Source organism: Microcaecilia unicolor, chromosome 4 (genome assembly GCF_901765095.1).
Source record: "Microcaecilia unicolor chromosome 4, aMicUni1.1, whole genome shotgun sequence".
Classification (NCBI taxonomy): Eukaryota; Metazoa; Chordata; class Amphibia; order Gymnophiona; family Siphonopidae; genus Microcaecilia; species Microcaecilia unicolor.
In genome coordinates this window covers 226,015,444-226,042,787 of record NC_044034.1, presented here as the reverse complement: position 1 = coordinate 226,042,787, position 27,344 = coordinate 226,015,444, and the positions used below count along the sequence as shown (strand labels likewise).

At 45.1% G+C, this 27,344-nt stretch overlaps 2 protein-coding genes across 2 annotated transcripts in view; one reads left to right on the top strand and one right to left on the bottom strand.

Moving 5' to 3' along the window:
* The window catches only part of TMEM80 (transmembrane protein 80), a 35,931-nt gene extending 20,543 nt beyond the window's left edge, over positions 1-15,388 (bottom strand). The window contains exons 1-2 of the mRNA XM_030199522.1: positions 15,356-15,388; positions 10,696-10,712 (exon numbers count right to left, since the gene is read on the bottom strand). Coding sequence (XP_030055382.1) covers positions 10,696-10,712; positions 15,356-15,374 — 36 coding nt within the window. The 5' untranslated portion in view covers positions 15,375-15,388. The remainder of the gene's footprint in view (positions 1-10,695; positions 10,713-15,355) is intronic.
* Positions 15,389-15,630: 242 nt separating this feature from the next.
* The window catches only part of DEAF1 (DEAF1 transcription factor), a 149,580-nt gene continuing 137,866 nt past the window's right edge, over positions 15,631-27,344 (top strand). The window contains exons 1-2 of the mRNA XM_030201297.1: positions 15,631-16,021; positions 23,388-23,485. Of these exons, the coding sequence (XP_030057157.1) occupies positions 15,820-16,021; positions 23,388-23,485 (300 nt within the window). The 5' untranslated portion in view covers positions 15,631-15,819. The remainder of the gene's footprint in view (positions 16,022-23,387; positions 23,486-27,344) is intronic.

Below are 27,344 nucleotides of genomic sequence, written 5' to 3'. Positions count from 1 at the left end.
CCAAAACCTGGTCTTGGGGGCACCCCAGCCAGTCAAGGTTTTCAGGATACCCCACAATGAATATTCATGAGAGAAATTTGCATGCATTGCCTCCATTGTATGCAAATATCTCTCACGAATATTTACTGTGGGTATCCTGAAAACCTGACTGGCTGGGGTGCCTCCAGGACTAGGTTTGGGAACCACTGGTCTAAAGTAAGCACTCCTCAACTTTTTGCATAGCTGCCGCAAGGGGACAGCATGAAAAAAATCTGCAAGTGGTCCACTCTTTGTGAAAGTGGGAAAGGCACCCACCTATGCCTATGTACAAGGAGTGAACCTCGACTCCGTCATTGTGAGGGCTGCAAAGAGGGAACGGTTCTTGCGGAAGTGAAAAAGGGCTTCTTGCCTCCTTGAAAGGAAGACTGTCTGAGGAAAGCGAGGTTTTTGAGGAGAAGCATTAGCCTTCCCTGGTCTATACCTTCGTGCTTCTCAAAACCGAGACTTAGCTGCCCAGAGATGAGGCTTAGGCTTGTCCTCAGGTAGCTGCTGGACCTTGGAATCTCCCAGGTCTTTAACAACCTTCTCCAAATCCACACCAAAGACTAGCTTCCCCCCAAAAGACAACTTCGCCAGATGAAATTTGGATGCCACATCAGCGGCCCAATGCCTCAACCATAGCCAGTGTCGTGCCAAAACGGCCAAAGCCATACTCTTAACTGACGCTCAGAGAATATCATAAAAAGTGTCTGACAAACAGGACAACCCCACCTCTAGGGTAGGGAGAAAGTCTGGAAGCGAATCCAATGTGGACAATTGTTGAATCCACAATAAAGAAGCCCTGGCTAGAAAAGAAGGTAAAATTATGTATCATACCTGATAATTTTCTTTCCATTAATCATAGCTGATCAATCGATAGACTGGTGGGTTGTGTCCATCTACCAGCAGGTGGAGATAGAGAGCAAACGTTTGCCTCCCTATATGTGGTCATGTGCTGCTGGAAACTCCTCAGTATGTCGATATCAAAGCTCCATCCGCAGGATTCAGCACTTAGAGAATTACACCCACAAAGGGACACTCTGCCCAGCTCACCACCGCTGAAACGGGGGAGGGGAATTAACCCAACTCATCCCCACACAAGTGGGGGAGGGGAATCCGTCCAGCTCATCCCCGCGGAGCGGGGGAGGGACACCACACCCGCCGATGCGGGGGGATCTGGCTTATCCTGCAACCGCAGGAGGAGCTGACTGAACCTAACACCGCCGAAGCGGGAGGGGTACAAAGCTGCCTTACAGCCGCACGAAGCGGGAGGGAGCGCCGGCAGAATTTAGGTATCAATCCAGCCCCGTAAAACGGGGGGGGGGGGGGGGGGGGGGAAGAGGAATGCAGCAGCTCACTGTAACACAAAATCGTCTCAACTCCTGAAGAATCCAATTGAAAAAACTTGAACACGAAGTCCTCCTGAACAGGAACTGAAGACTAAACTTGAACCTGAAATGCAACCAGAATATAAACAGTACAGATATCTGGGAGGGGCTATGGATTGATCAGCTATGATTAATGGAAAGAAAATTATCAGGTATGATACATAATTTTACCTTCCATATCATCATGCTGATCAATCCATAGACTGGTGGGATGTACCGAAGCAGTACTCACCCAGGGCGGGACACAGAAATCCCTGACCGCAACACTGAAGCTCCAAACCGGGCCTCCGCCCGAGCAGCCACAGTCAAGCGGTAATGTCTGGAGAAGGTATAAGCCGATGCCCAAGTTGCCGCCCTACAAATCTCTTCCAAGGAGATGGACTCGGCCTCTGCCATCGAGGCCGCCTGTACTCTAGTGGAGTGAGCCTTCAGCTGGATAGGCGGCACCTTCCCTGCGGCCACATAAGCCGCTGCAATGGGTTCCTTGACCCATCGTGCCATTGTAGGCTCGGCAGCCTGCAGACCCTTACGAGGACCTGCGAACAGCACAAACAGATGATCCGACTTCCGGAATCATTGGTCACTAACAAGTATCTGACGATGACTCGTCTCACATCTAAATATTTGAGAGCAGAGTACTCCTCTGGGTAGTCCTCCCTACAAAAGGAGGGTAGACAGAGCTGCTGATTCACATGGAAGCGAGGACCAATCTTGGGCAGAAAGGAAGGCACTGTGCGAATAGACACTCCTGCCTCAGTGAACTGCAGAAAAAGCTCTCGACATGATAGCGCCTGGAGCTCGGAAACTCTTCTGGCTGAAGCGATAGCCACCAAAAGACTGCTTTCAACGTCAATTCTTTCAGAGATGCCCTCGACAAGGGTTCACAAGGCAGCTTCTGCAAGGCTCTTAGCACCAGATTGAGATTCCACGCAGGTACCACTGCGTGCAGAGGAGGGCGCAGGTGAATAACTCTCTTGAGAAAGCGCACCACATCTGGCTGCAATGCCAGGGAAACACCCTTCAGGTGACCCCTGAAGCAAGCAAGAGCCGCTACCTGGACCTTTAGGGAACTGAGCGACAGGCCTTTTCCCAGACCTTCTTGCAGGAACGCCAACACTGATGAAATTGGAGCAGTGAAGGGAGAAAGTGAGCCTGCCTCATACCACGATGCAAAGGTACGCCAAACCCTGGCGTAATCAGTAGAAGTAGAGCGCTTCCTCGCTCTGAGCATAGTGGCGATGACCTTGTCTGAGAAGTTCTGCTTGCTCCGACGCTGCTGCTCAATAGCCAGGCCGTAAGACCAAAGGGGGAGGGATCCTCCATCACCACGGGACCCTGATGCAACAGGCCCCGCTCCGCTGGCATCTGCAGAGGTCCGTCCACTGAGAGCCTGATCAAGTCCGCATACCAGGGACGTCTGGGCCAATCCGGACTCACCAGGATTATCCGGCCCGGATGCTTTGCCACCCGGCCTAGCACCCTGCCCAACATTGGCCAAGGCGGGAACACAAAGAGAAGCTCCTGTGTCGGCCACTGTGGGAGAAGAACATCTACTCCCAGAGATCGAGGGTCCCGTCCTCTGCTGAAAAAGCGCGGCACTTGACAATTGGCTGAAGACGCCATCAAATCTAGGCTCGGCTGGCCTCAGCGCTTCGAGATGTCCAAGAACGCCTTAGCAATATTCATGACTCCCGCAACGTGGGCAGCCGACAGCTGTTCCAGGTTTGCTTCCGCCCACAGGCATAGCTTCATGGCCTCCTTGGCTAGAGGGGCGCTCCTGGTACCTCCCCGGTGATTGACATAGGCCACAGCCGTGGCATTGTCCGACAGGACCCGTACTGGCTTCAGCGCCAGGCCCGGGAGAAACTCCAAAGGCGCCAACTGAATGGCTCTTGAGTTCCGGGAGGTTGATAGACCACTCTGCCTCTGCAGGGGACCAGAGCCCCTGCGCTGTCCTTCCCTAGCAGTGGGCTCCCCAGCCCCACAAAGAGGCGTCCGCCGTGACGAAAACCCACTCCGGGGTCACAAGAGGCATTCCTGCGGACGGCTTGTCTGGCCTCCGCCACCAGCTCAGCGCCTTGCGCACCGCTGGATCCAAGGGAAGGCGCACAGTGTAATCCTCTGAAGCTGGAGTCCATCGCTGCAGCAGAGAGAGCTGTATAGGTCTCATATGGGCCCTGACCCAGGGCAATACTTCCATCGTGGCCGTCATAAAGCACAACAGCTGCTGCCCATAGTCCCGAGCCCGAAGACAAGAGGCTGCTAGGAACTTGTCCACCTGAGCCTGAAGCTTGACAATCCGAATGTCTGGCAGGAACACTCTGCCCACTTGGGGGTCGAATCGAAACTCCCAGATACTCCAGGGACTGAGTCGGGCGCAGCTGGCTTTTCTCCCAGTTGATGATCCACCTCAGGGAGCTCAAAAGAGCAATCACCCGGTCTAAAGCTCTGCCGCACTCTGCATAAGAGGGGGCTCGGATCAACCAGTCATCCAGATAAGGATGGACTTGTACTCCTTTCTTGCGTAGGAAGGCCATGATGACCACCATAACTTGGAGAAGGTCCGCTGAGCAGTAGCCAACCCGAAAGGGAGGGCTCTGAACTGGGAGTGTCCTCAGAACTGCAAAACGCGGAAAGCGTTGATGAGGAGGCCAGATGGGAATATGCAAGTAAGCTTCCTTGATGTCCAAGGATGCCAGGAACTCCCCTGCCTGTACTGCCGCTATAACAGAGCGGAGAGTCTCCATTCGGAAGTGCCGAACTTCCAAAGCCCGATTGACCCCTTGAGGTTGAGGATAGGCCAGACAAAACCTCCTTTCTTAGGTACCACAAAGAAATGGAGTAACGTCCCTTGCCAGAGGATCTCTGGCACCGGAACGACCGCACCCAGGCGGATCAGATTGTCCAAAGTCTGCTGCACTGCCACAGCTTGACCGGAGACTTGCAGGGAGAGTGCACAAACCCGATTCTTAAGGGTCGGCAGAACTCTAGCTTGTAGCCGTCTCTGATGACTTCCAGCACTCAAGCGTCCGAAGTTACCCTGGTCCACTCGCCCAGAAACGAGGATAGGCGTCCTCCAATCTGCTCTGGGCCATGGACCAGCGTCCCGTCATTGGGTACGAGACCCTGGGGGAGGACCGGAGGTGGCACCTCCGGGACGGCGGTCTCTGCGAAAGGAATGCTGCTTGGGGGAGAAATTCCTTTTGATGGAAGAGGGGGCAGAGGAGCTCGACTTGCCCGGGCAATACCGACGGGCTTCCTGAAACCGTCCTTTGGAGGAATCGGGGCGGGCAGCATTGGCCCGAGCCCTGACCTCCGGTAACCTCTTGCCCTTAGACGTGCCGAGATCGGTCACAATCTTGTCCAGCTTGACCCCAAAGAGCAGCTTGCCTTTAAAAGGCAACTTAGCCAGGCGAGACTTAGAGGCGTGGTCAGCAGACCAATGCTTCAGCCAAAGCCACCGCCGTGCAGAGACTGTCTGAGCCATACCTTTAGCCGAGGCTCTCAAGACATCATACAGCCAGCCTGCCAAGTAGGCCAAGCCCGATTCCAGGGCTGGCCAATCAGCCCTCAAGGAAGGATCCGAGGGGGAAGCCCGCTGCGCAAGCGTCCCGGCACGCCCTGGCCACATAGGAGCCACAAATTGAGGCCTGTAAACTTAAAGCAGCCGCCTCGAAGGACAACTTTAAAGCCGCCTCCAAACTCCTGTCTTGGGCGTCCTTTAGGGCCGTGCCACCTTCCACCGGCAACGCCGTTTTCTTAGTCACCGCAGTGATTAAAGAATCTATGGTAGGCCCAAGAAAGGCCTCCAGTTCACCTTCAGGCAGAGGATAGAGGCGGGACATAGCCCTAGCCACTTTAAGGCTTGCTTCTGGGAAATCCCATTGAGCCGAAATCAAGGTGTGCAATCATGCACGTGGAAGGTTCTAGGCGGGCGCTTAGTCCCCCGCATAATGGCAGAGCCAACAGAGGCTGAGGGAGAGACGTCCTCCGGAGAGGAACTCTTCAAAATGCTCATGGCCTGCACTAACAGGTTGGGCAAATCCTCTGAGCAAAAGATCCGTGCTGCAGAGGGTTCATCCGCTCCATCCGAGCTGGAATCCGTCTCCTCCAAGGAATCCTCAAAGGACCGTTGGGAGAACTCAGATACGCTGCCCTCATCTACATCAGAGGAGACCGAGTCCTCTAGGGCCTGGAAGTCCACCCGAGGGCGTTTGCTTCCGGAGGCCTCAGCCCCTTGATCAGGGGGGGGAGCCGGGGCAGCGTTTATCATAAGAAAAGCCTGATGCAGCAGCAAAAAGAACTCAGGGGAGAAACCCCCTAGACTGTGCACTTCTGTCGCCTGGGCCACGGCCCTAGACGCACCCTCAACCGGCGCTCACAAGAGCGGGGGAGAAACATGCTGTGCATCCAAAATGGCGTCCGGCGCAAAACTCCGAGGAGGAGCCGCGTGGGAAGAACAGCGCTTAACTTTCTTGCCGTCGCCCGAATCAAGGGTGACCATAGCATTAACGTCTCCCAGCTCGAGGGTGGCCCAAGAAGAAGCCGTCCGAGCAGAGTGGCCGGCCAACATGGAGTGGGCGAGCAGTGGGGGATGGGCGCTAATGGCGGGAAAAACCGCCGCACCGGAGGAAGAACCGGGACACTTACCGGACTCCAAACTGATGCCCAACAAAGGCGATTCAGGCTTTGAAAACCCCCGTATCCCTGCTAGACGCACACATGCGGTCCGGGGAGCGAATCTTCGCGCCCTTGCCCTCCGACGCCATAAGCCATGTGGAGACCAAACGGGGAACCCCCTGCCCGCTATAAAAAGGTAAAATTACCTGCTTCTCGCTCCGAGCTGTAACGAACTGGTGTCCCAGTGAGCAGCTGCAATAAACGCTGATATAAACGTTGAAATAAACGCCCTTAAAGGACGTCAAATTTTTTTTTTTTTTTAAACGGAGCCAGCGGGAGGGGGGAGAAAAGGAGGGACCTGGCACCACCAGGTTTGCACTTGCTCAAGAAGAGCCCTCAACCCCAGGTACTCAACAAAACCTAAAGATTAGGCTTGGAGACCTAGCCAGAGCTGCTGCTGTGTGTGACCACCACCTGCTGAGATAGAGAACATACTGAGGAGTTTCCGGCAGCACATGACCACATATAGGGAGGTAAAAGGATTGCTCTCTATCTCCACCTGCTGGTAGATGGACACAACCCACCAGTCTATGGATTGCTCAGCATGATGATATGGAAGAAGAAATTGTTGCCTGAGAATTTAACGCAGCTAGCTGAAAGGCAAGCTTCATTCATGGAAGCCTCAAGCTTGCAGTCATGCATATCCTTTAATGCAGTGCTGCCTTCACCAGGGATAGTGATACATTCAGTAACCACCGTAATAAGGAAATCCACCTTAGGCAGAGCAAACTGCTCTAAAGCAGACGGCAGAAGGGGATAGAATTTGGACATAGCACAAGCCACCTGGAGGTTAGAATCGGGGTTCTCCCCCTGAGCTGCAATAAGCTCCTGCATAGCCTCATGAATATGGAAAGATACAGGAGGTTTCTTAGTACCCGACATAATAGATGGAGCAGGACCAGAGAAGCAGAGGAAGAAATATTTAAAGCCTCCATAGATTCTGTGATCAATAGAGGCAACTCTGCTCTGAAAAACAGCCTAGCTACAGTAGGATCATCATCCCCATCTGCCTCTGAAATGTCCAAGTCAGGGCCATCAGCAGAACTAGGACAGTCAGAATATACAGATAACAACCTCTCAGTCCTGAGGAGGAACATTCTCCAAATCCTACAAAAAGGACATTTTTTGTTTCTTAGGAAGCTGCTCCTCAAAAGCAACTTAAGGGGAAGAAGGAGGCAGCTTGAGTAATAAAAAGGTCTGATGTTATAAAAGAACGAATTCACGTGAAAATGGCAGGGAAGAGACTTCTACCCCCACAAAACCAACATCCCAGGACACAGCAGTAGGCAAGGAACCCGCTGACAAAATGGCTGCCAAAGCATCATGGAGCGAAAGAGCCGTTGATGCTGAGCCCACCAAAACTGACATCGGAGTGGGGCTGAATTGAACTGGAGACGGAGTAGTGACTGTCAAAGTAGGTAAAAGCAACATGTCCAGAGAAGTAAAGCAAAGTATGTAGGAACTGGTAGCCGAGAGCTTACCACTGCAGCGCACACAAGACTTAATAGGCTCAGACATACAGAATAATAAATATAATCACAAAAAATAGCCAGTCATGTGACCACCAAGGCACTGAAGCTCCACAATCTTCCCACAGCACAAGTGCTCTCAAAAAGAACTGCAGTGGCTCCTTTTTTTTTTTTTTTTGTTAGAGGCACAAGAAAAAGAGACAGGAAGACTGAGATAAAGAGGCAGAAAGTGGCAACAGAGAAGCAGGGAGGGACCTAGACCACTAGGTTTACATCTGAGGCACAGGACATTCTCAACCCCAAACTCAACTGGCAAGCAGGACAGGAGGTCACACAGAAGTCACCACAACGTACAGGAGCTTATGAGACACAACTCAGAGTTCTCTATCTCCATCTGCTGGTCACAACTCATTTGTCTGGACATGCCAAGGGAGATACTCCGTAGAAATGTCCTTTGACCTGTTTTAATCACATGATTCTCTGAAGCCCTAAAAATTTAAAAAACTAAAAATTAATAATGCAAAAATTCAGAACTTACTATAGTGTTTAGTTAAAAATAAATGTTTCTATATTTAAATATTTATAGGTGATGTAGATGCATGGATTTTTGAACTTCAATGGTAAAATTTTTTAATAGTTACACTATCTTGCCTAAAAGAATCTCAGGGTCTCTTTTATCAAGCTGCACTAGCGGTTCCCACACTGCAATGCCAACAGAGTCTATTCAAAGTGCATGGGCTTTGTTGGCATTACTGCCATCAGGAGTCGCTAGCGTGGCATTTCCTGGGCTGATGCAGCTCCCAGAATGGATCATACACAGAAGAGGCCTGCCTTTTGCACATGCATGGGGGAGGGGTGCCAATGCCGTGGCAAGCTTCATTAGAGGAGGTCATCATTTATACTCCTACCTGAGATTCTTCTAGGCAAGACAGTATAACTATTAAAATATTTTACCACTGAAGTTCAAAAATGTTGGTGGGGTTTGGGGATCCTTGCCAACTAAGGCAGAAGACAACACACCTCAAGGTTGGGGAGGCCCAAGCCTAAACCCAAACTGGGAGCCCCCATGGCTAGGCCTTTGTTTTAGGAGCTAGGAAAAGGAAAACTTCTTCAGGAAAGACTACAAAAATGTATTTATTTATTAGGATTTATTTACCGCCGTTTTAAAGGAATTCACTCAAGGCAGTGTACAGCAAGAATAAGTCAAACATAAGCAATAGACAAAGCAGTAAAAATATTCAAACAACAACACAAAGTACGGCATAGAATGCTACATTACAAAGTCAACACAATACGTAATAAAACATTTTCATAGACAGCCTAAAGCAAAGATGGAACATATAGATAGATAAGATAGAGTAAAATGAGTAAGGGACTAGTTAAAGAGAGTTGCAAATGAGGTCAGAAAGGTGCTTGAACATTATCTTAGCTAGGGTAGGAGTATAAATGTTTGGACAGAAGCCCATGTTGTGGCTTTACAAATCTCTTCCATTGAGAATGATCTCAGGTAGATCACAATGACTGACACTGTGAGCCTTGACATGCCTGCCTGGGCATATGCAAGAGCGCTCCAATTTGTATTCCATGATTTAGGGGGAAATTCATCAAGCAGCGTTAGGGCAACTGAGAGTTAAATTACTGAATCCTCAGCTTGCATGGGAGGTATGAGCTAACAGAGAGCATTAATTTTATGGAGAATAACAAAGTAACATAGCAGGTGAGCAGCAGATAAAAACCCAATTTGCCCAGTAATGTTGTCAGGATTGTATTGTTGCTCTGTGCAGGTTACCCCCATGCCTTCATTTAGGGTTGTAATTGTGATTCTGTGTAGGTTATCTTCTTAGAAGTGCAAAAGAGTAATATCCCTGCTGTTTTGAACTGAAGTGTCAAATGCTTCGTTTCCATCCTTTTCCAGGGGCAGAGCTGTTTCTCCCATGACTGCTTCAGTGTCAGGGTTTGAGCTGAAGATACTGGGACACAATCCCTTTCAGGCTTAAAATTTGACTTTATTTAAATACATGAGTAATATAAGTGTATATGTTCCCTTCACCACCAGGATTTAATCGAGAGACAAGCTCTCCAACATACAAGTCCAACAGCAGTGCCAGATACTTTCAGTTCTAATCTCAAGTACTTCACATTCAGAAAACATGCAGTAGTGAACTGGCTAGCTTCAATCACAACTTCAGATATCATGAACCTCTATGGATTCCCGCAACCCATTTTCTAGTCTTGAGGAGCAATTTGATTCCTTAAGAGTGGGGTTACCAGTTCTGACAGTAGGTTCAGTCTCCTCATTTGTATAAGCTTGCTTTCATCAATGGCCTCCAAGAGCTCCGAGGGCAAAGCATTGGCCTCCCAACCAGTCAGGCACCCAACTCAAGGCTCACAAGCAGCTAATCCCAACACTCAGTCACATAAAGAGGAAAGAAGGATTCTAAGAGCCAGAAATAAATACTTCCATGTTAAAGGTAGGTAAGGTGAAGTCCAATAGTTATAATCTAACTGTGACATCTGAAAAATAGAAATGAAATAGCTCAAGAATAAAAAGAGGTTTTAAGGATAGCCAAAAGTCTGCATCCCTATGTTCTTAAAGCTGGTGCAGAACAATTAGGTACAGTATCTAAAAGAGAATGTATTGTATGAAATACTGTGGAAAGGGTGGTGCTAGGTTTCCTGTCTCTTTTATCCATTATAAAGGTCTTAGGCTCTGAGGAACAGGAAACTAAATTCTTTGAACCTTGGGTGAACTAGTGCTGGCTTCTAAAGCAGCACTGATTGTCAGGCTCAAAGGTGGCTCCTATTGCAAGTAACTTCAGGTAGAAACAGTCTAGATATGAAAATTGTGCATCATTAAAGAAAGGAAGGTGGAAAGGGGAGTGAACCAACAGAGCGAAAGAAAAAGACAACTGTGGAGAATTTTAGCCAGTGTTACTGCTGTTTTCTCAGCATGGGATTTAGGAGATCTTTGTCTTACTGAGAGAAGACCTCTTAAAGAAGACAGATACTGCAAAGCAATCTTCAGACAAATAATGCTGGAATAAGTGTAGATTGACCAACATATTGCAGCAGAAAATCATAGTTTCATGGGACCTGCTACCACTGATCACACTCGAGAATATGATATACCAAAAGGATACAACCGTCGAGCTTTTTCCTGTCAAGACAGAAAAAAATAGGAATTAGAAAAAAAACTCTACAGAAAGATGGAAAAAAAAGTCACTTCTTCGTCTTGGTCAATTTCTACTTTCAGAATGCCCAGGTCACATCATGCATACTTACTGATTAGTTTATTGAATGTGTTTCAGTTCCTGTGCCCTTCATATCTTTTCAAGGTCTTATATTACAAGAGATTTGTTTTTAAATGATTCATGTCAGACCGACAAAATTTAAGAGAAAAAAGTCATTAGGTGGTACACAGCCAACTGGCTACACATAATATATCCTCCTTCACAAAGACTCCAGTGACCAAATTGTATCAAAACAATTTGTTTTTTATTACAGCAATGTGTCCATATTAAGCATTTGACACGTACAAACAATAAACTTACTCATGCATCACCATTCATACACCACTCGCCCACTGTTGCTATTGTTATAAAATACATATAACTACAAAACATCAAAAAAGCTCTTAACATGCTGCTTGTTATCAAGTAATGTCTCTTTAAGTTGATTTCATTCAATACAGTGGGAGATCCAGAATTGTCCACACTCTTGTCTCCCGCTGTTAACGCCGTTACAAATTTTACTGGCGATACAGCGCTGAATATATTCCAGCTAAATGCTTTTTCTCTCAATTCCAACCTCACTCTTAAATAGTGCAACTCATGGGTAAGAGGGCATAAAATCTATATTAACAGAATTATCGCTATTACAATACATCCATTATAATCAGTGTCAATACTTATTATAAATCACATAACAACTCACTTACTATCAATGTTGTTCCTGGCTGCCTGCCAAAATGGCGTACTCACAAGCGTGGACCAGAAGCCATCTCACTGAAGTTTGCTAGGTTGACGAAAGGAATCCCACCATTTAAATATTAAACATAACCAGCCACACCTAGGCAATTTAAAGATACACACCATCAAACCCATTCGACCTCAAGGTTGAGGCCTCTGGGCGCCACCGTTCCCCACGTAAAAATGAACCGTTGTTCCAGGACCAGCAAACGAGTACTGATATCGCCCCCTCTGTTAGGAGGAGGGATCTGCATTAACACCACACAACGAAGCTGTTCAATAGAATGACTGCATTGCTGCCAATGTACTACCAGAGGATTCTCTTGTTTATTATAACGTAAATTGCTGATGTGCTCAGCAAGCCTGTTTTTTAATTGCCTTTTTGTGTGTCCTATATAATACAGATCACAAGGGCATATGATGCAGTATATCACTCGTTTGCTGGTACATGAAGTATTTTGTTTTAACAAAAACTGCTTGTTAGTGTGGGGAATGGTGACCATTGTGGTGTCACGGGAATACCGGCAGTACACGCACCTCCCACATGGGGAGTGCCTGCCCCTGCCGGCATCCTTTCTTGGCCTTTTCAATAATTCCCCAATGTTAGCTTGGAGAAGAGAACCAACTGAAAATAATAAGATAAAACATAAGGAATGCCGAGCCAAATGCAAAGCGGAGATAAGGAGGGCGAAAAAGGACTTTGAAAAAAATTAGCATTAGAAGTGAAAACACATAGTAAAATTTTTTTTAGATACATCAAAAGCAGGAAGCCAGCTAAACAATCGGTTGGGCCGCTGGACGACAGTTGTGTTAAAGGGGTGATCAGGGAAGACAAAGCCGTAGCGGAGAAGTTAAATGAATTCTTTGCTTTGGTCTTCACCGAGGAGGATTTGGGAAGGACACCGGTACCGGAAAGGGTATTTGAAGCGGGCGAGTCAGAGAAACTAAACAAATTCTCTGTAAACTTGGAGGATGTAATGGGTCAGTTCTGCAAACTGAAGAGTAGTAAATCACCAGGACCGGATGGTATTCATCCAAGAGTATTAATAGAACTGAAAAATGAACTTGTAGAGCTACTGCTAGTAATATGTAATCTATCCCTAAAATCAGGTGAGGTACCGGAAGACTGGAGGGTGGCCAATGTAACGTCGATATTTAAAAAAGGACCTTCAAGTGCACTCAATCTGCAGCCCCCCCTTTACCTCTCTACCCTCCTCTCCCCATATGTTCCCACCCGTAACCTCCGCTCTCAGGACAAATCACTACTATCTGTACCCTTCTCTACCACCGCTAACTCCAGACTCCGCCCCTTCTGCCTCGCATCACCTTATGCCTGGAACAGACTTCCCAAGCCCATACACCATGCACCCTCCCTGCCCATCTTCAAGTCCTTACTCAAAGCCCATCTCTTCTCCCTTGCTTTTGGCGCCTAACCACCTTCCCCATTCATGTCACCTACACTGACTACATAGTTTATAACCTTTAGATTGTAAGCTACCTACATTGACTACCTAAGTTGTAAGTTACCTACACTGACTACATAGTTTGTAACCTTTAGATTGTAAGCTCTCTTGAGCAGGGACTGTCCTTCCCCATGCTAAACTTGTACAGCGCTGCGTAACCCTGGCAGCGCTATAGAAATGCTAAGTAGTAGTAGTAGTAGTCTTCAGTGCCGGGCAAAATGGTAGAGGCTATTATTAAGAATAAAATTACAGAGCACATACAAAAACATGGGCTCATGAGACAAAGTCAGCACGGATTTAGTGAAGGGAGGTCTTGCCTCACCAATCTACTGCATTTTTTTGAGGGGGTGAACAAACATGTGGACAATGGGGAGTCGGTGGATATTGTGTATCTGGATTTTCAGAAGGCGTTTGACAAAGTGCCTCATGAAAGATTCCAGAGGAAACTGGAGCGTCATGGGATCGGAGGTAGGGTATTATTGTGGATTAAGAGCTGGTTGAAAGATAGGAAGCAGAGAGTAGGGTTGAATGGTCAGTATTCTTAATGGAGAAGGGTAGTTAGTGGGGTCCCTCAGGGGTCTGTGTTGGGGCCGCTGCTTTTTAATATATTTATAAATGACCTAGAGATGGGAGTAACTAGTGAGGTAATTAAATTCGCAGATGACACAAAGTTATTCAGGGTCATCAAGTCACAGGAGGAGTGTGAAAGATTACAGGAGGACCTCACGAGACTAGGAGATTGGGTGTCCAACTGGCAGATGAAGTTCAATGTTGACAAGTGCAAAGTGATGCATGTGGGAAAGAGGAACCCAAATTACAGCTATGTCATGCAAGGTTCCACGTTAGGAGTTACAGACTTAGAAAGGGATCTGGGAGTCATCATGGATAAGATGTTGAAAACTTCTGTTCAGTGTGCAGCTGGGGCTAAGAAGGCGCACAGAATGTTGAGTATTATTAGGAAAGGGATGGAAAACAAACATGCGGATGTTATAATGTCGTTGTATCGCTCCATGGTGAGACTGCACCTCGAGTATTGTGTTCAGTTCTGGTCACCGCACCTCAAAAAAGATATAAAGGAATTGGAAAAAGTGCAGAGAAGGGCGACGAAAATGGTAAAAGGGATGGCAGGACTTCCCTATGAGGAAAGGCTAAGACTGTTAGGGCCTTTCAGCTTGGAGAAGAGGTGGCTGAGGGGTCATATGATAGAAGTCTACAAGATAATGAGTGGAATGGAGCGGACAGATGTGAAGCGTTTGTTTACACTTTCTAACAATAATAGAACCAGGGGACATAAGATGAAGCTAGAATATGGTAGATTTAAAACAAGTAGAAGAAAGTTTTTCTTTACTCAGCGCGTAGTTAGACTCTGAAACTCGCTGCCGGAAAATGTAGTGACAGCAGTTGGCCTTGCTGAGTTTAAAGGGGGTTTGGACAGATTCCTGAAGGAAAAGTCCATTAAACATTAATTTAAATTTTTGGGTTTTTGCCGGGTTCTTGAGGCCTGGATTGGCCACTGTCGGAGACAGGATGCTGGGCTTGATGGACCCTTGGTCTTTTCCCAGTATGGTGGTGCTTATGTTCTAGGTGTCATTGTAGGCAATATGCTGAAATCTTCTGCCCAGTGTGTGGCGGTGGACAAAAAAGCAAACAGGATGCTAGGAATTATTAGGAAAGGGATGCAAAATAAGACCAAGAATATTATAACACCTCTGTATTGCTCCATGGTGTGACCTCACCTTGAGCATTGTGTATAATTCTGGTCCCGGTATCTCAAAAAACATAGAAAAGGTTCAAAGAAGAGTGACCAAAATGATAAAGGGGATGAACGGCTGAAGAGGTTAGGGCTCTTCAGCTTGGAAAAGAGACAGATGGGGGAGGGGATATGAATGAGGTCTATAAAATTCTGAGTGGTGTAGAACGGGTAGAATCGAATTTTCACGCTTTCAAAAAGTACAAAGACCAGGGGACACTCAATGAAATTACATGGCGTCTCTAGGTTTAAAAAAATGGTTTGGACAAGTTGCTGGAGAAAAAGTCCATAGATGGACACACACGGAGGAAGCCACTGCTTGTCCCAGGATTGGTAGCATGTAATGCTGCTGCTACTAATTGGGTTTCTGCTAGGTACTTGTGACCTGGACTGGCCACTGTTGGAAGCAGGATACTGGGCTAGAGGGACCATTTTGGTCTGTCCCAGTGTAGCTATTCTTATGTTCTATTGCTAAAGGCATGGAACCCGCTCCTTATCACGAACAGTATATCTTACCCAGAGCAGGAAATAAATACGTTCGTAAAAGTAATACAAAGCCGACCTACGTTTTTCACTAAAGGAGCGTTCGGTAACTATGGCAACGCGTCGGCGCACTCACCTCTTCTGACCGCCGCCATACACTTTTCTTCTCCGTCCCGACAAGCTGTGCGGTAAACGTTTCTTCCTGCTGCCGAGTGCGAATTTCTTCGGCTGTTTCCGGACGTCGCCAAAATTCCGGATTCGGAAAAAGTGCGGACTGCCTATAGAAAGAAAATACTGCGTAGAGAGACAGAACGGCAGCCAATCAACGGCTGGGATTCGAGTTCGGCGCAGAAGGCGGGCACAAGACAATCGGCGGCCTCTCCTCCTAACCCTCGTTCGTGAATCGTTTCGTTTCACTTCGGCCGGGGCTCGGCGTATCTCGGGTGGCTCCGCTCTCGGCCCTGCTCGGGGAAACGCGGGCTCAGTCTCCAGTGTACCCGGTGGGTTTCGGACGAGATCGGAATCTTCCGCCACAACACAATTCGGCTGAATCCGGCCGCATTCGGGGTTAGTGCTGGTCGGCACTCGTTTCGGTATAGGATGGAGGATTCGGAGGAAGTCGCTAAGCAAGAGCTGAGTTTGGGGGAGGCTACAGCAATGGGGGAGGGGGAGGAGGAGGAGGAGGAAGATTCCGAGCAGGAACCCGAAGTGACGGCCGTAGCAGTAATGGCGGATCCGGAACAAATCGACATGGGAGCCGAAGCTTTGCCGAACCCAGACGAGGCCGAAGCTGCTTACGCAGGCAAGTGAGGGCGTGGGTGGCAGTGAAGTGGCGCCTCCCATAGCCCAGGGCTGCTGAGGAACTCCGGCTCGCAAGCGGCATTTGCTTCCAGTTCTGGCGTTTTGCCCTGTGCTTGCATTGGATTGTGGTACTTGAGGTTTTGCAGCGTCCACTTGAGCATTAGCATTAGAATTAGAAAAATGTTCTCGACTCGACCCCAAACAAAAATCCCAGCTAACCAGAAAGCTCTAGTTAGGGTCAGCAAAATATATTCAGATTGCCTGGGACCATAGCATTCAATAAATAACTATTTATTTTGGCAACTTTATAGTCTGCTAAATCATGTGTTTTGTCCAAAGTGGTTTACAGTCAATATACAGAGTCAAATGACGCCATATGAGACTTTTAAATCGATAAATCCTAAACATAATATTCTAAAACAGAGTAAACTAAAAGTAAAATCTGAACACAGTATTCTTGTACATAATTTGTATTGTTTTGCATCTCATAGATTAGCGTTCCTAAATTTGTCTTTGGTAGCTTTTTAGAGAGAGAGATTTTTTTTCTTCTCAGAGCAAGGTTGTAAGACAGGTCACGGTGGATGCCACGATACTGTAAGGGAGGACAACTCTCATAAAAAAAATTTGTTAGTTTGGGACCGGTGTCAGACCTACAAAAGCACGCAGCATCACCACACACTCTTTACACTCCATTCAGACAAGATAATAGATCACTGTTCTGAACCAGTGAATTTACTTAAGGCAAATAACTGGGATATTAACAACAGAAGAGGCAATGTTCAAATATTTACAAAACCTCTTTATCTCCTTTATATTTTCTCTCCTTGACTGTCCCCAATAAGGGGGGTAGTATATGATATAATTGAAGGGCTCTGCACAAAAAAACGGATGTCACAAAAATCACATTTTTGACAAAAGCAATTCTTGTATTTAGATTTTTTTCCTGTGAAAGCCGTCATTCACAGGTTATATTATTCTTATTATTGTCAGACTAGCAAAAATAATGTGAAGACTACTGTCTAAAGCTTCTTAACATTTTTTTTTGTTTAAATATTAATGTCTGATTAATAATGCAATAGTTGTGCATAGATTTATATCATAAATTCCATTTCATCTGCTAAACTATCTCTTGAACTGTCGTTAGCTACAATCTGATAGCAGAAGTTTCTGTGACCTTCAGGAATGTACTTCTCGACTTAATTTGATTTCTTTCACCTTTGTCACCTTTAGTCGAACAGATCCAGACTTATGTGCTTTAAAAATTGTATTTTATTATATTACATCACACTGTATGAAAATGTTAAAATTTCATATTTGTGTTGTTTATTTGTATTTGCTATACCACACAATGCCAACAAGCAGAGCAAGGCAGTGTACAACCTAAAAACAAAATTAAAGGTAGAAAGGAACTACAAATCAATTGATAGGAGAGAGAAAGCAATCATTCAGGAAAGTGATGAACAGAGGGACAGACAACCAGAAGAGAGGCAAAAAAGAATAGCGACAGGTCAGTAAAAGAACAGAGATGGCAAATTCAGGCCACATCAAATAGAATGCCAAAAGCCTGGGAAAGAAAACGTTTTATGAGTGATTTAAACTTTGGCATGGATAGCCTCCTATGAATGGACAGTGGGCACTATTCCATGTTTATTGCACATCACAAAAGTAGTACTTGACACAGCTTGTTTGTGCAAGAATCTATTAAGTCCTTAAACAGCCAGCTGCAGCTTCTTGGCTTCCTATTTTAATTTAGGAGTTAATGCTGTTTGACATCTAATTTTGTCACCATTAGTTTCAAAGACAGATTCTGAGTGGCATAATCTCTAATTTTGTTGAAAGAATTTCTTGCTTACTTTGGTCATTTAAACCATCCATACAGCGGAACTTGCAACCACAGTCAGGACCAGTAGATCCCTGCAGTATTGTTTGTCCTTTTCCATTCACAAATTCCTCGCCCTTCCCATGATTAATTTTTGTTACAGTTTGTTTCCAGTTGTTGTCCTCATCTTTTCACTTTTTAGTATGTTGGCAGGATAATTGGCCATTCTCGAAAACATAAATGAATGCTTTGTTTTGCAGCACTGAATGATCAGCTAGGCTATTTATGAGAGACATTGCTGAAGGATTAGAAGGAAAAGTTTGCCTTTTTGTGGATGACAAGAAGGTAGATACCCAGAGGGAGTAGAAACCATGAGAAGAGATCTCCAAAAAGTAGAAGAATGGTCAAAGGTCTGGCAGTAAATATTTAATCAATGCAATACTTAGGGTTCAATACAGTTCAAACTGGGGTGATAAATTAATGCTATGATGTTTGCTTGCTACGGGCCGACTCCATTTTGTATGGTATAAAGGCACACGAGCAAATTCTGAGCACTGCATATTAAAAAATTAAAAACAGTAAATAACCATATATACAAATAAGGTTTACTTATTACATACGGATAACACTGGTGAAATTGTAGATATCAGTAAAAATTTAATGCCAAGAAGTGCAGAGTGATGCACGTGGGGTGCAGAAATTCAAAGGAGATGTACCACATAGGAAGGGAGAGATTGATAAGCACAGCTCAGGAGAGGGACCTTGGCATAATGGTGTCCAAGGATCTCAAGGTGACAAAACAATGTGACAAGGTGGTGGTCACGGCCAGACGAATGCTAGGCTGCATAGAGAGGGGTATAACCAGCAGAAGGAAGGAGGTGTTGATGCCCCTGTATAAGTCGTTGATTAGGTTCCACTTGGAGTATTGTGTTCAGTTTTGGAGGCTGTAACTTGCTATGGACGTAAAAAGACTTGAAGCGGTTCATAGAAAAGCAACTAAAATGATATGGGGTTTGCGCCACAAGACGTATGGGGACAGACTTGAGGGCCTGAACATGTATACCCTGGAGGAAAGGAGAGACAGGAGTTATGATACATATGTTCAAATATTTAAAAGGTATTAATTTACAAACAAACCTTTTCCAGAGGCGGGAAGGTGGTAGAACTAGAGGACATGAATTGAGGTTGCGGTTATGGCGGGGGGGGGGGGGGGGGGGGGGGGAGGTAGGGTGAACTCAGGAATAGTGACAGGAAGTACTTTTTCATGGAGAGCCTCCATTTTTTTAATGTAAGTTCAGATTCTCTTTAGTTCCCATAGATGCACTTCACTACATTCAACCAGGCATTGATGAACTCAATGTTTTCTTCTGATTTATTTATTTATTTGCTGCATTTGTACCCCACATTTTCCCACTATTTGTGGCTTACACTATGTTGCAAAAGGTATAATCATAAACAGAGTAAAAGGTATGGTCTAATTTAACATATTACTGTGTAAGAAATTTGGTAGATAGGTCAGTAGAATTATTTACATAACACAAAATAAAACAGGTAAGATATAATGACCACTAGTGATAATGTGATTAACATAATCAAATTAGAAGGGATCAGTATTAGTTGGTTTAGATGTAGAATGGAATCAAGTCATCAAGGAGGATTTTTATTATAAGTCTCTTCGAACAGGTGCGTCTTCAGTAACTTCCGGAAGGTTGTCAAGTCATGCGTTGTTTTTATAGCATTCGGTAGTTTATTCCATGATTTTGTGCAGAGGTATGTGAAGGTAGATGCGTGTAGTGATTTGTATTTCAGTCCTCTACAATTGGGGTAGTGGAGGTTTAAGAAGGTTAAGGTGCAAACCTTGAATGCAATTTAATCTTTTAGTGGAAGCCAATGTAATTTTTCTCTGAGGGGTTTGGCACTCTCATACTTCGCCTTTCCAAATTTGAGTCTAGCTGTGGTATTTTGGGCAGTCTGGAGTTTCTTAATGGTTTTTTCTTTGCATCCTGCGAAAATGGAGTTACAGTAATCCAGGTGGCTCAGTACTAGCGATTTAGAGTTCTTTATCTCTTTCAATATTTTCTGCCAAATGTCTCCAGGTTTTTTATCAGAGATGGTGGAACTGACCAACTGTTCTTCCATGCTTTTTCCCGCTGTGGGGCTGATGATGTCTGTCTGGGACTTTGAGTGCTTGGTGGCATACATATCCCTGATGGACGTTGTTGATTTCGGTTTAATTTGTTTAGGCATGCTATCCCTGGATTTTAGTAGCTGATTCTACATTATTATTCCTAGTGCTATAGAAAGGCCATGGAGAAAGAATTCTGTTTGGCGTGGGAGTGGTAAGGTTCACTGAGGTCTTTCCATGGGAGTGGTAAGGTTCACTGAAGTCTTTCCATGAGTGGTCGCCGGAAGTCCCCTGGAAACTGTATAGATCTATATGTTGTAACCGGGTCACCCTTCCAGGGCTGACCCTGCTTAGCTTCCTTCCAAGTACCACGTGGGTGGAAAGCTTTACTCCACGGTCCGGCACTCCTTCAACACTCTCAGGTTCCAGCCGTCTTTGTAAATGTTCATCACCCTCTGTTCTCCTTCTAACAGGTTTCATTGACAAACACACAGCAACTCCAATGCTTCTTATAATTAAGAATTTTATTTGGCTTAAGCTTTAGTCACACAATTCCTAACCTTCATTGTGCACTTGGCCCTTTAACACAGTCCAGAATACTTCTCCAAGAGGTCCTTAATGTGTGCTCAGTCTCTTAGGACACTGCTCCCACTACTTAGCCAATTATCAGTTGCAACAGCTTTGTAACATCAGAGCATTTCATCACAGACCCTGCTGGAACTCTTCAGCAACCTGCCAGGGTTATTAGCTGCATAGCATCAAGACACTTAGCCAATTATCAGCTCCAACAGCCTTATAACATCAGGGCATTTAGTACCTTCCTGGTTTTGAGAGGCTCCTCCTGGCCCTCCTTCCTTGAGACCTTCTCTCCCAGGCACCAGGCATACCCCATCAAGCAGTAAACATTAGGCATCTGGCTTCCCCTCCTTCTCCTCTCCACTGGGAGAAAGGAATTTATGAGGTGATCAATAATCCTCCCCACCTCTTTAGGCCCTGCCCTCTTGGTTCCAGTCAGGTCTCAGTCTAGAACTCTCCTTCTCTACCTTTCTCTCCCCCACTTCGATAGTTCCACCTGGTGGCCTCCATAGGGAAAAGCTGATCCTATGACATGTCCCTTCAGGGTATAACCCAGATATTCCCTTGGAGCTCCCTCTACTGGCTCTATCATGGCATTTTCCCAGTTTCTTGTAGAAGAGTGCCCTCTGGCGGCTTACTTGGGTAGGGCAAACCTGTGTTTATCACAATGTGTACGTAGGAACATTTTAAAATTGCTACTTAAAACACATTGGTCATTTACATATTTAAATACCATGCAAGCCACCTAAAATGACTTTTTAATATATCAGTGAAAGGCTTTGTAAATGTGCTAATTCTCTTGAGTCATCCAGTGTAAATTTTTTTTTTTTTTTTTTGGGGGGGGGGGGGGGGGAGTTTGGGCATGGTGGAGGCTTGAAGGAAATTGGAGACAGGGGGTTTTAGTGTGATTTCTTTGGTTAGTTGATTGGTTCTAGTAAAAATGGTATAACATTCCCTTTTAATTTAAAGTGAAATCATTTCTTAAACCTGTCCTGGAGGACACCCCAATCAGGTTTTCATGATATCCACAATGAATATGCATGAGAGAAATCTGCGTGTAGTGGAGGCATTGCATGGAAATCTATCTCATGAATATTCATGGTGGATATCCTGAAAACATGACTGGTTGGAGGGCCCCCAGGACAGGTTTGAGAATCATGAATTTAACTTTAATTCATTTGGCAAAAGGTATTTACTAAAACACTAAAAACTCCAGTAGTATGACAAAAACTTTAACTTTTTATTTTCAACAATTACATTATTACAAAAACAGATGACATACATCATCTACCTGCACTCACATTCATCCACAATCATTCACCACTTGCCTTTACTGCCTAATATAAACTTCACATGTATCTCAACATGATGTAATACAATATTCAGGCGTATTTTCAAAGCACTTAGCCTTACAAAGTTCCATAGGTCTCTATGGAACTTTGGAAGGCTAAGTGCTTTGAAAATATGCCTAAATGTATCCCGTGATGTACATAGCACTATACATCAATATTGCCCTTACAGCGCTACCGGTTCCCGGACTGTTTGCTCTTAAAGTCAACTCAATTACATGAGCTGCATTTACATTCACGCAGCTATTCCAGTTCAAAAAAGCTTACACTGGGACTACATCCCTACTGCGTCCGTAAGTAATAAAGTCCATCTGCTTCATCCAAAATCACCAGCGCGCTGTGGGCTTTTGTTGAATCCAATAGCTGTTAGGCAATGGCGAGGGGCTACAACATCCACCCTCACAGCTAGCTCTTTCTGCTGTTCATTCCATTAGCGGTTCCCCGATGCAGGACCACATTTCAACTCTTCCTCAGGAGGAACCAACATATCATCTACAATATCATGAAAATATCATTCTAAATGTGAATCCAGTGCAATTCATCTCAACACAATCTAAATCAACTATCTCATCACTTACTATTTCGCTTGTATACGGCTGCTTGCCAGAAGGATACTCGCCCCAGCCGAGGTCAGAGGATACAGCGCTGATCTGCTAGGGCCAAACACACCCATTTTTAATGACCCGAGCGGGAGGACACGCCCCCCCGTATTCAATTGAATTAAATTGAAGGGGCTCCACACCAAATCAGACCCACTCAACCTCACAATTGAGGCCAGAGGGAGTCACCGTTCTCCACGTAAAAATAAATCGCTGTTCCTGCACCAGCAAGCGAGCACTAATGTCACCCCCATGTGCCGGGGGGGGGGGGGGGGGGGACATTTGCATTAAGACCACGCAGCGCAACTGATCTATTTGATGCTTGTATTGTTGCCAATGTGCCACTATAGGATTTTCCTGCTTATCATGACGCAGATTGCTGATATGTTCAGCCAATCTGCTCTTTAACTGCTGTTTAGTGTGGCCTATATAATACAAATTGCATGGACACATAATGTAATAAACTACTTGCTCGCTGGTACAAGTGGTAATACTTTTCAAAACAAATTTCTTTTGATTGTTCATGTGGGGAACAATGACTTCATTAGTGTCACAAGAGTACTGACAATATACACAACCCCCACAAGGTTGTGTACACCAGATATTTACACCAGATCGTTTGCCTACTGAATTAAATTAAATGTTTTTTTTTTGTTTTTGTTTATTAGATTCACTGGGCTAAAGGGAACCGTCACCCATGTGTGCCCTGAGCTGGAAACATGCCCTGTGCGACATACCCCCTAGCACTCCCCCTCCACCCACTGCATAGGGCAGAAAATGAACAGAGTGCAATTTTGGCTCTCCTACTTCCCTTAGGCCCTGTGCAGCCACACTGGCTCTACCACCGCCACATTCAGTGAACATCTCTAAAACTGACATGGTACCATTTTCTGTTGCAGAAGTGACCACAGTGACAGTGGGTAATGTTGGAACATCTGCGGATAGTGTTTTCACTACTTCTGTGGCCAGTGCAGCTTCTATCTCTAGACATGTCTTGGTGAGTAAATGTTCCTTGCTTTTGTCCAATCTGTATTATTCCACACTTCTGCGACCAAAAATTCTCTGTGCTAGTTAATATGTGGTAAAATTAAAACAGATGTTTTAAAATTTCTGGTTCTTTAAGTGTTGAGCATGAATTTTTCCTGCAGATCATTACTAATCAGAAAGGAGATTTAATAGTGAGGTTTCTTAAGATCTTTGGGTTACAGAATACCCTTATTCATTTTGCATGCATAACTTGTATTATATTTTTACTGTAGCTATCCTTGCATATGTTCCTATGGTTTACCTTGTCCAGAACAGTACACACTGGGCCTGAAACTCAAAGTGAGCTATACATTTGCCAGCAGGCAGTGAATGCATAACTCGCTTATCCATATATTTGTAGCTCATACAGAATGCATTCGGCTACAAAAGGGGAACAAGACAATGTTTATTATGGATCTGACACAGCCCCTATTTCGGCCAATTGCCCATGCCAAGAATTTAAAAAATATATCAATACATTAAAAAAAAAGTATAAATACATATTATTGTGTATCAAAAATCATAAACATCCATAATATATGAAACAAATCATAGATATAAAAAAATGTAATCATAAATTTGATACAGAAAAATAAAAGTTAAAAGTAAATGAAAAGTTTTGAATATGTGAGTAGACAGAATAAGTGTTTTTGATAATGATTAAGTGTTACACAAGTTGAGCGATAAGCGACTGAGGATTGCTCCTGTCCTGACTAGTCACTGACTACCAAGGATATGCTAGGCCTGGGGGGAGGGGATGGCTCCTCCTGTTTGAGGCAGGAAGAGGAGAAGAGAGGGGATGGAGGGAGTTGGGGGCTGTGCCTGTTGAGGGGCTGGGCCAGTTTCAGTGTTGACTTTGGTTCAGGCTGAAACCAAGCTGCAAATTTCAGCTGCAGATTCAGTTTCACCTGAAACAGAAATAATCGGTTTTGGTCGCCTTCTAATGTTGGACTATGTTCAGTCATCTACTAAATCACAAGTAATAACTTAACACTCTTTGGTGTGCAATTGCTGATTTGAAACAGATTTTGCGCAATTTCAAACTCAAGCTGCTCAGGTAGCAAATATAGTAGAAATTGTATTTTCTCTTTCTGTACAGATGGAAAAAGTTGCAAGATCTGAACTAGAAAATTGTTAAATCAGAAACTTTGGATATTGCTATTGTGAAAGATAATATGGTTTAATTCGTAGACTGAAATTGTTGGAAAATTATTCCTATTCAAACAATCTGAGGTTTATCAATTTTCTAAAACATTCTGTATTATCAGCTATATCCATAAGTATTTAAAGGAGACCTGAAGATTGCTTCACTACCATCAGAATTACATGCATATTATGTTCCTACTTCTGCTGGGCCTGCTTCTACAGATGAGACTAATTTGGTAGTCTCATTGGAGATCTCAGAAACTAAATGAGCAACTTGATAATACAACTTAGATGCTCCCAATCAGTAACTTTAATTGCAGTTTTTGAAAAACTGTGATAGTATGTGATATGGCTTTGCAGAAAATTTTCAGGAATAGACAGGAATTGCTCTTTGGTATGAAATTTGAGTTTTCCAGGATGTAGCTAGATCTATACAATCACAACGTTGGTTCTTGTTCGTTAGTCCCAAGGCCATAGAAGTAACGGCTCGGTATTGTTTAAAATTTCCTTGTAGATGTGTTTTATCTCTCTGTGCACCTCCAACGTTCTAATGAAGCCTCAGAAATTTCCAACATTCTAAATTGAAGTTGTGTAGATCACATAAGTGTTTGCCCCGCCCTCGCGTCACCACGTGATGATGTTGAGGGCGGGGCAATGACACTCACCCAATCGCATCGCTCACCCTATTTCACACGTTGGAGGTGCGTTTTCAACAGAGAGATGACGTCCCATTGGAAGGTAGGAAGCGCAGGATCCACCCTTCCAAACGCCCCCCCCCCCCAAAAGTCGGCGAAAGTAGCCCCTACACCCACCCCAGGTAGCCACCGGTACCACCCTGCACCCCCATCAAAGCAAACAACGAACCAGGCAGGGGGAGGAGTAGGGAAACACGTGGAACGTGTTTCCCTACTCCTCCCTCCCCCTGCCTGGGACTCGCTCAACACTGCTGCCACCCTCCCGAACCAAAAAAAACAAAACAGCCCCATCCTCGGCGCATCACCAAAGCAACCCCTTCCACCAGATCCACACACCTGCCCCAACCCACACACGTCACTCACCACGCACGTCACTCCCTCCCTCCCAGTTCAAAGCCCCTCCCGCCCCTCCCACGAGTTCAACACTACCCCCTCCCTCCGATTTGAACACCCCCCCGCCTTACTGAACCCTGGACCCCCCTGCTGCGACCCTCTGTTCACTTTTCCCGCACAGCCGTCATCCCCGTCTACTCAAAACAAACCAAGGAAACCTATGAGCTGCTCCAACTCCTTCCAAGATACACCTCCGAACCCCGGCCACCCACCTCCCACCAAGGCTCAGCACCCAGCGAATCTAAACACACAGACTCAGGCCGCTCACACCAGGCAAGTTCCTCACAGCTCCGTCACGCCAAAACGCTAAAACCAATCAGGTCAGTTTCAGTTTTCCTTTCCCCGCGCAGCCCTCATCCCCGTCTACTCAAAACAAAGCAAGCAAAACTAGGAGCACCTGCATCTACATTGTTCTTTATTGTTGGTACCATTTTTATTTAATCTCGCTTATATTTTCAAACATGCCAGCTTCTACAGCATATGGATGTACACAGAGAAGGCATAAAAATGGGATCACTATACTAATTTGTTCTAAATCTTCATCTGTGGTCAGTTGGAATGCCTGGTTACAGGGACACCCTACCACCTGTTATATTGCTGCACACATATTTTTTTCTCCTGCTAATGGACCACTACAAGTTTCACAAACAAAAGGGGTGGGTCCCGATACGACATCAGGGGAGGAGGGGGGAGGAAGGAGGGGACAAGGGAGGGGGGAGGAAGGAGGGGAGGTGGGGAAGGAGTAGGGGACGTATCTTACGAGGAGAGGTGGGGAGTGGGAGTGGGGTCCTGAAATGACAGGGGCAGGAAAGGGGGGATCAACACCAACACTGGAGGGTAAGGGGGTCCTGAACCTACACTCCCAGGAAAACCTTGCTAGCACCTGTTTCATATCTGCCAGAAACGGGCCTTTTTACTAGTAGTATAATAATGTGAAGCATTACATCACAACTAACTTTCTTCGTACCTGATAAGAGCCTACTCCTCCTTTGAAAATAGGTATAAGGACATCCACTCTGGGATACACAGTGAAAGCCCGACATTGTAAGAGAGGTTGAGTAGTATTAACCTTTTTCTTTTTAATTTTTTACTTCTCCTTCTTCCAAATATCTCTGCTAAGCTCTAATTGTGGACTTAAAATTGAAATTGCTGTATGATTATTGTTTGTTTATATTTATTGTTCTTTGTTGCCTTACACTTATGTATTCTTGGGTATTATTATTAATTTTCATAAGTAAAAAAGAAAATATGTGTAAACAGCAGATAATAAATATCACATCAATATGATCACATCTTGAGCATATGAACCTCTAATAACATATGTAAAAATGATACAAAGGGGCATTTTCAATATGATGTCTAAATCCAATTTTGGACGTTTTGCTGAAAACGTCCAAAAATCAAGTGCCAAACATAGCAATTTTCAAACCAGAAAAATATCTATCTTTTTGTTTCAAATGGCTATTTCCTAGATGTTTTGTAGATGTTTTGTGATCAGTGTGTTTTTCTTTTGTGACCATTAAAAAAACCCCAAACAAAACAAAATAACCTCCAAGGGAAAAGCGCACAACAACAATCCATTAGGATGTACTGGGG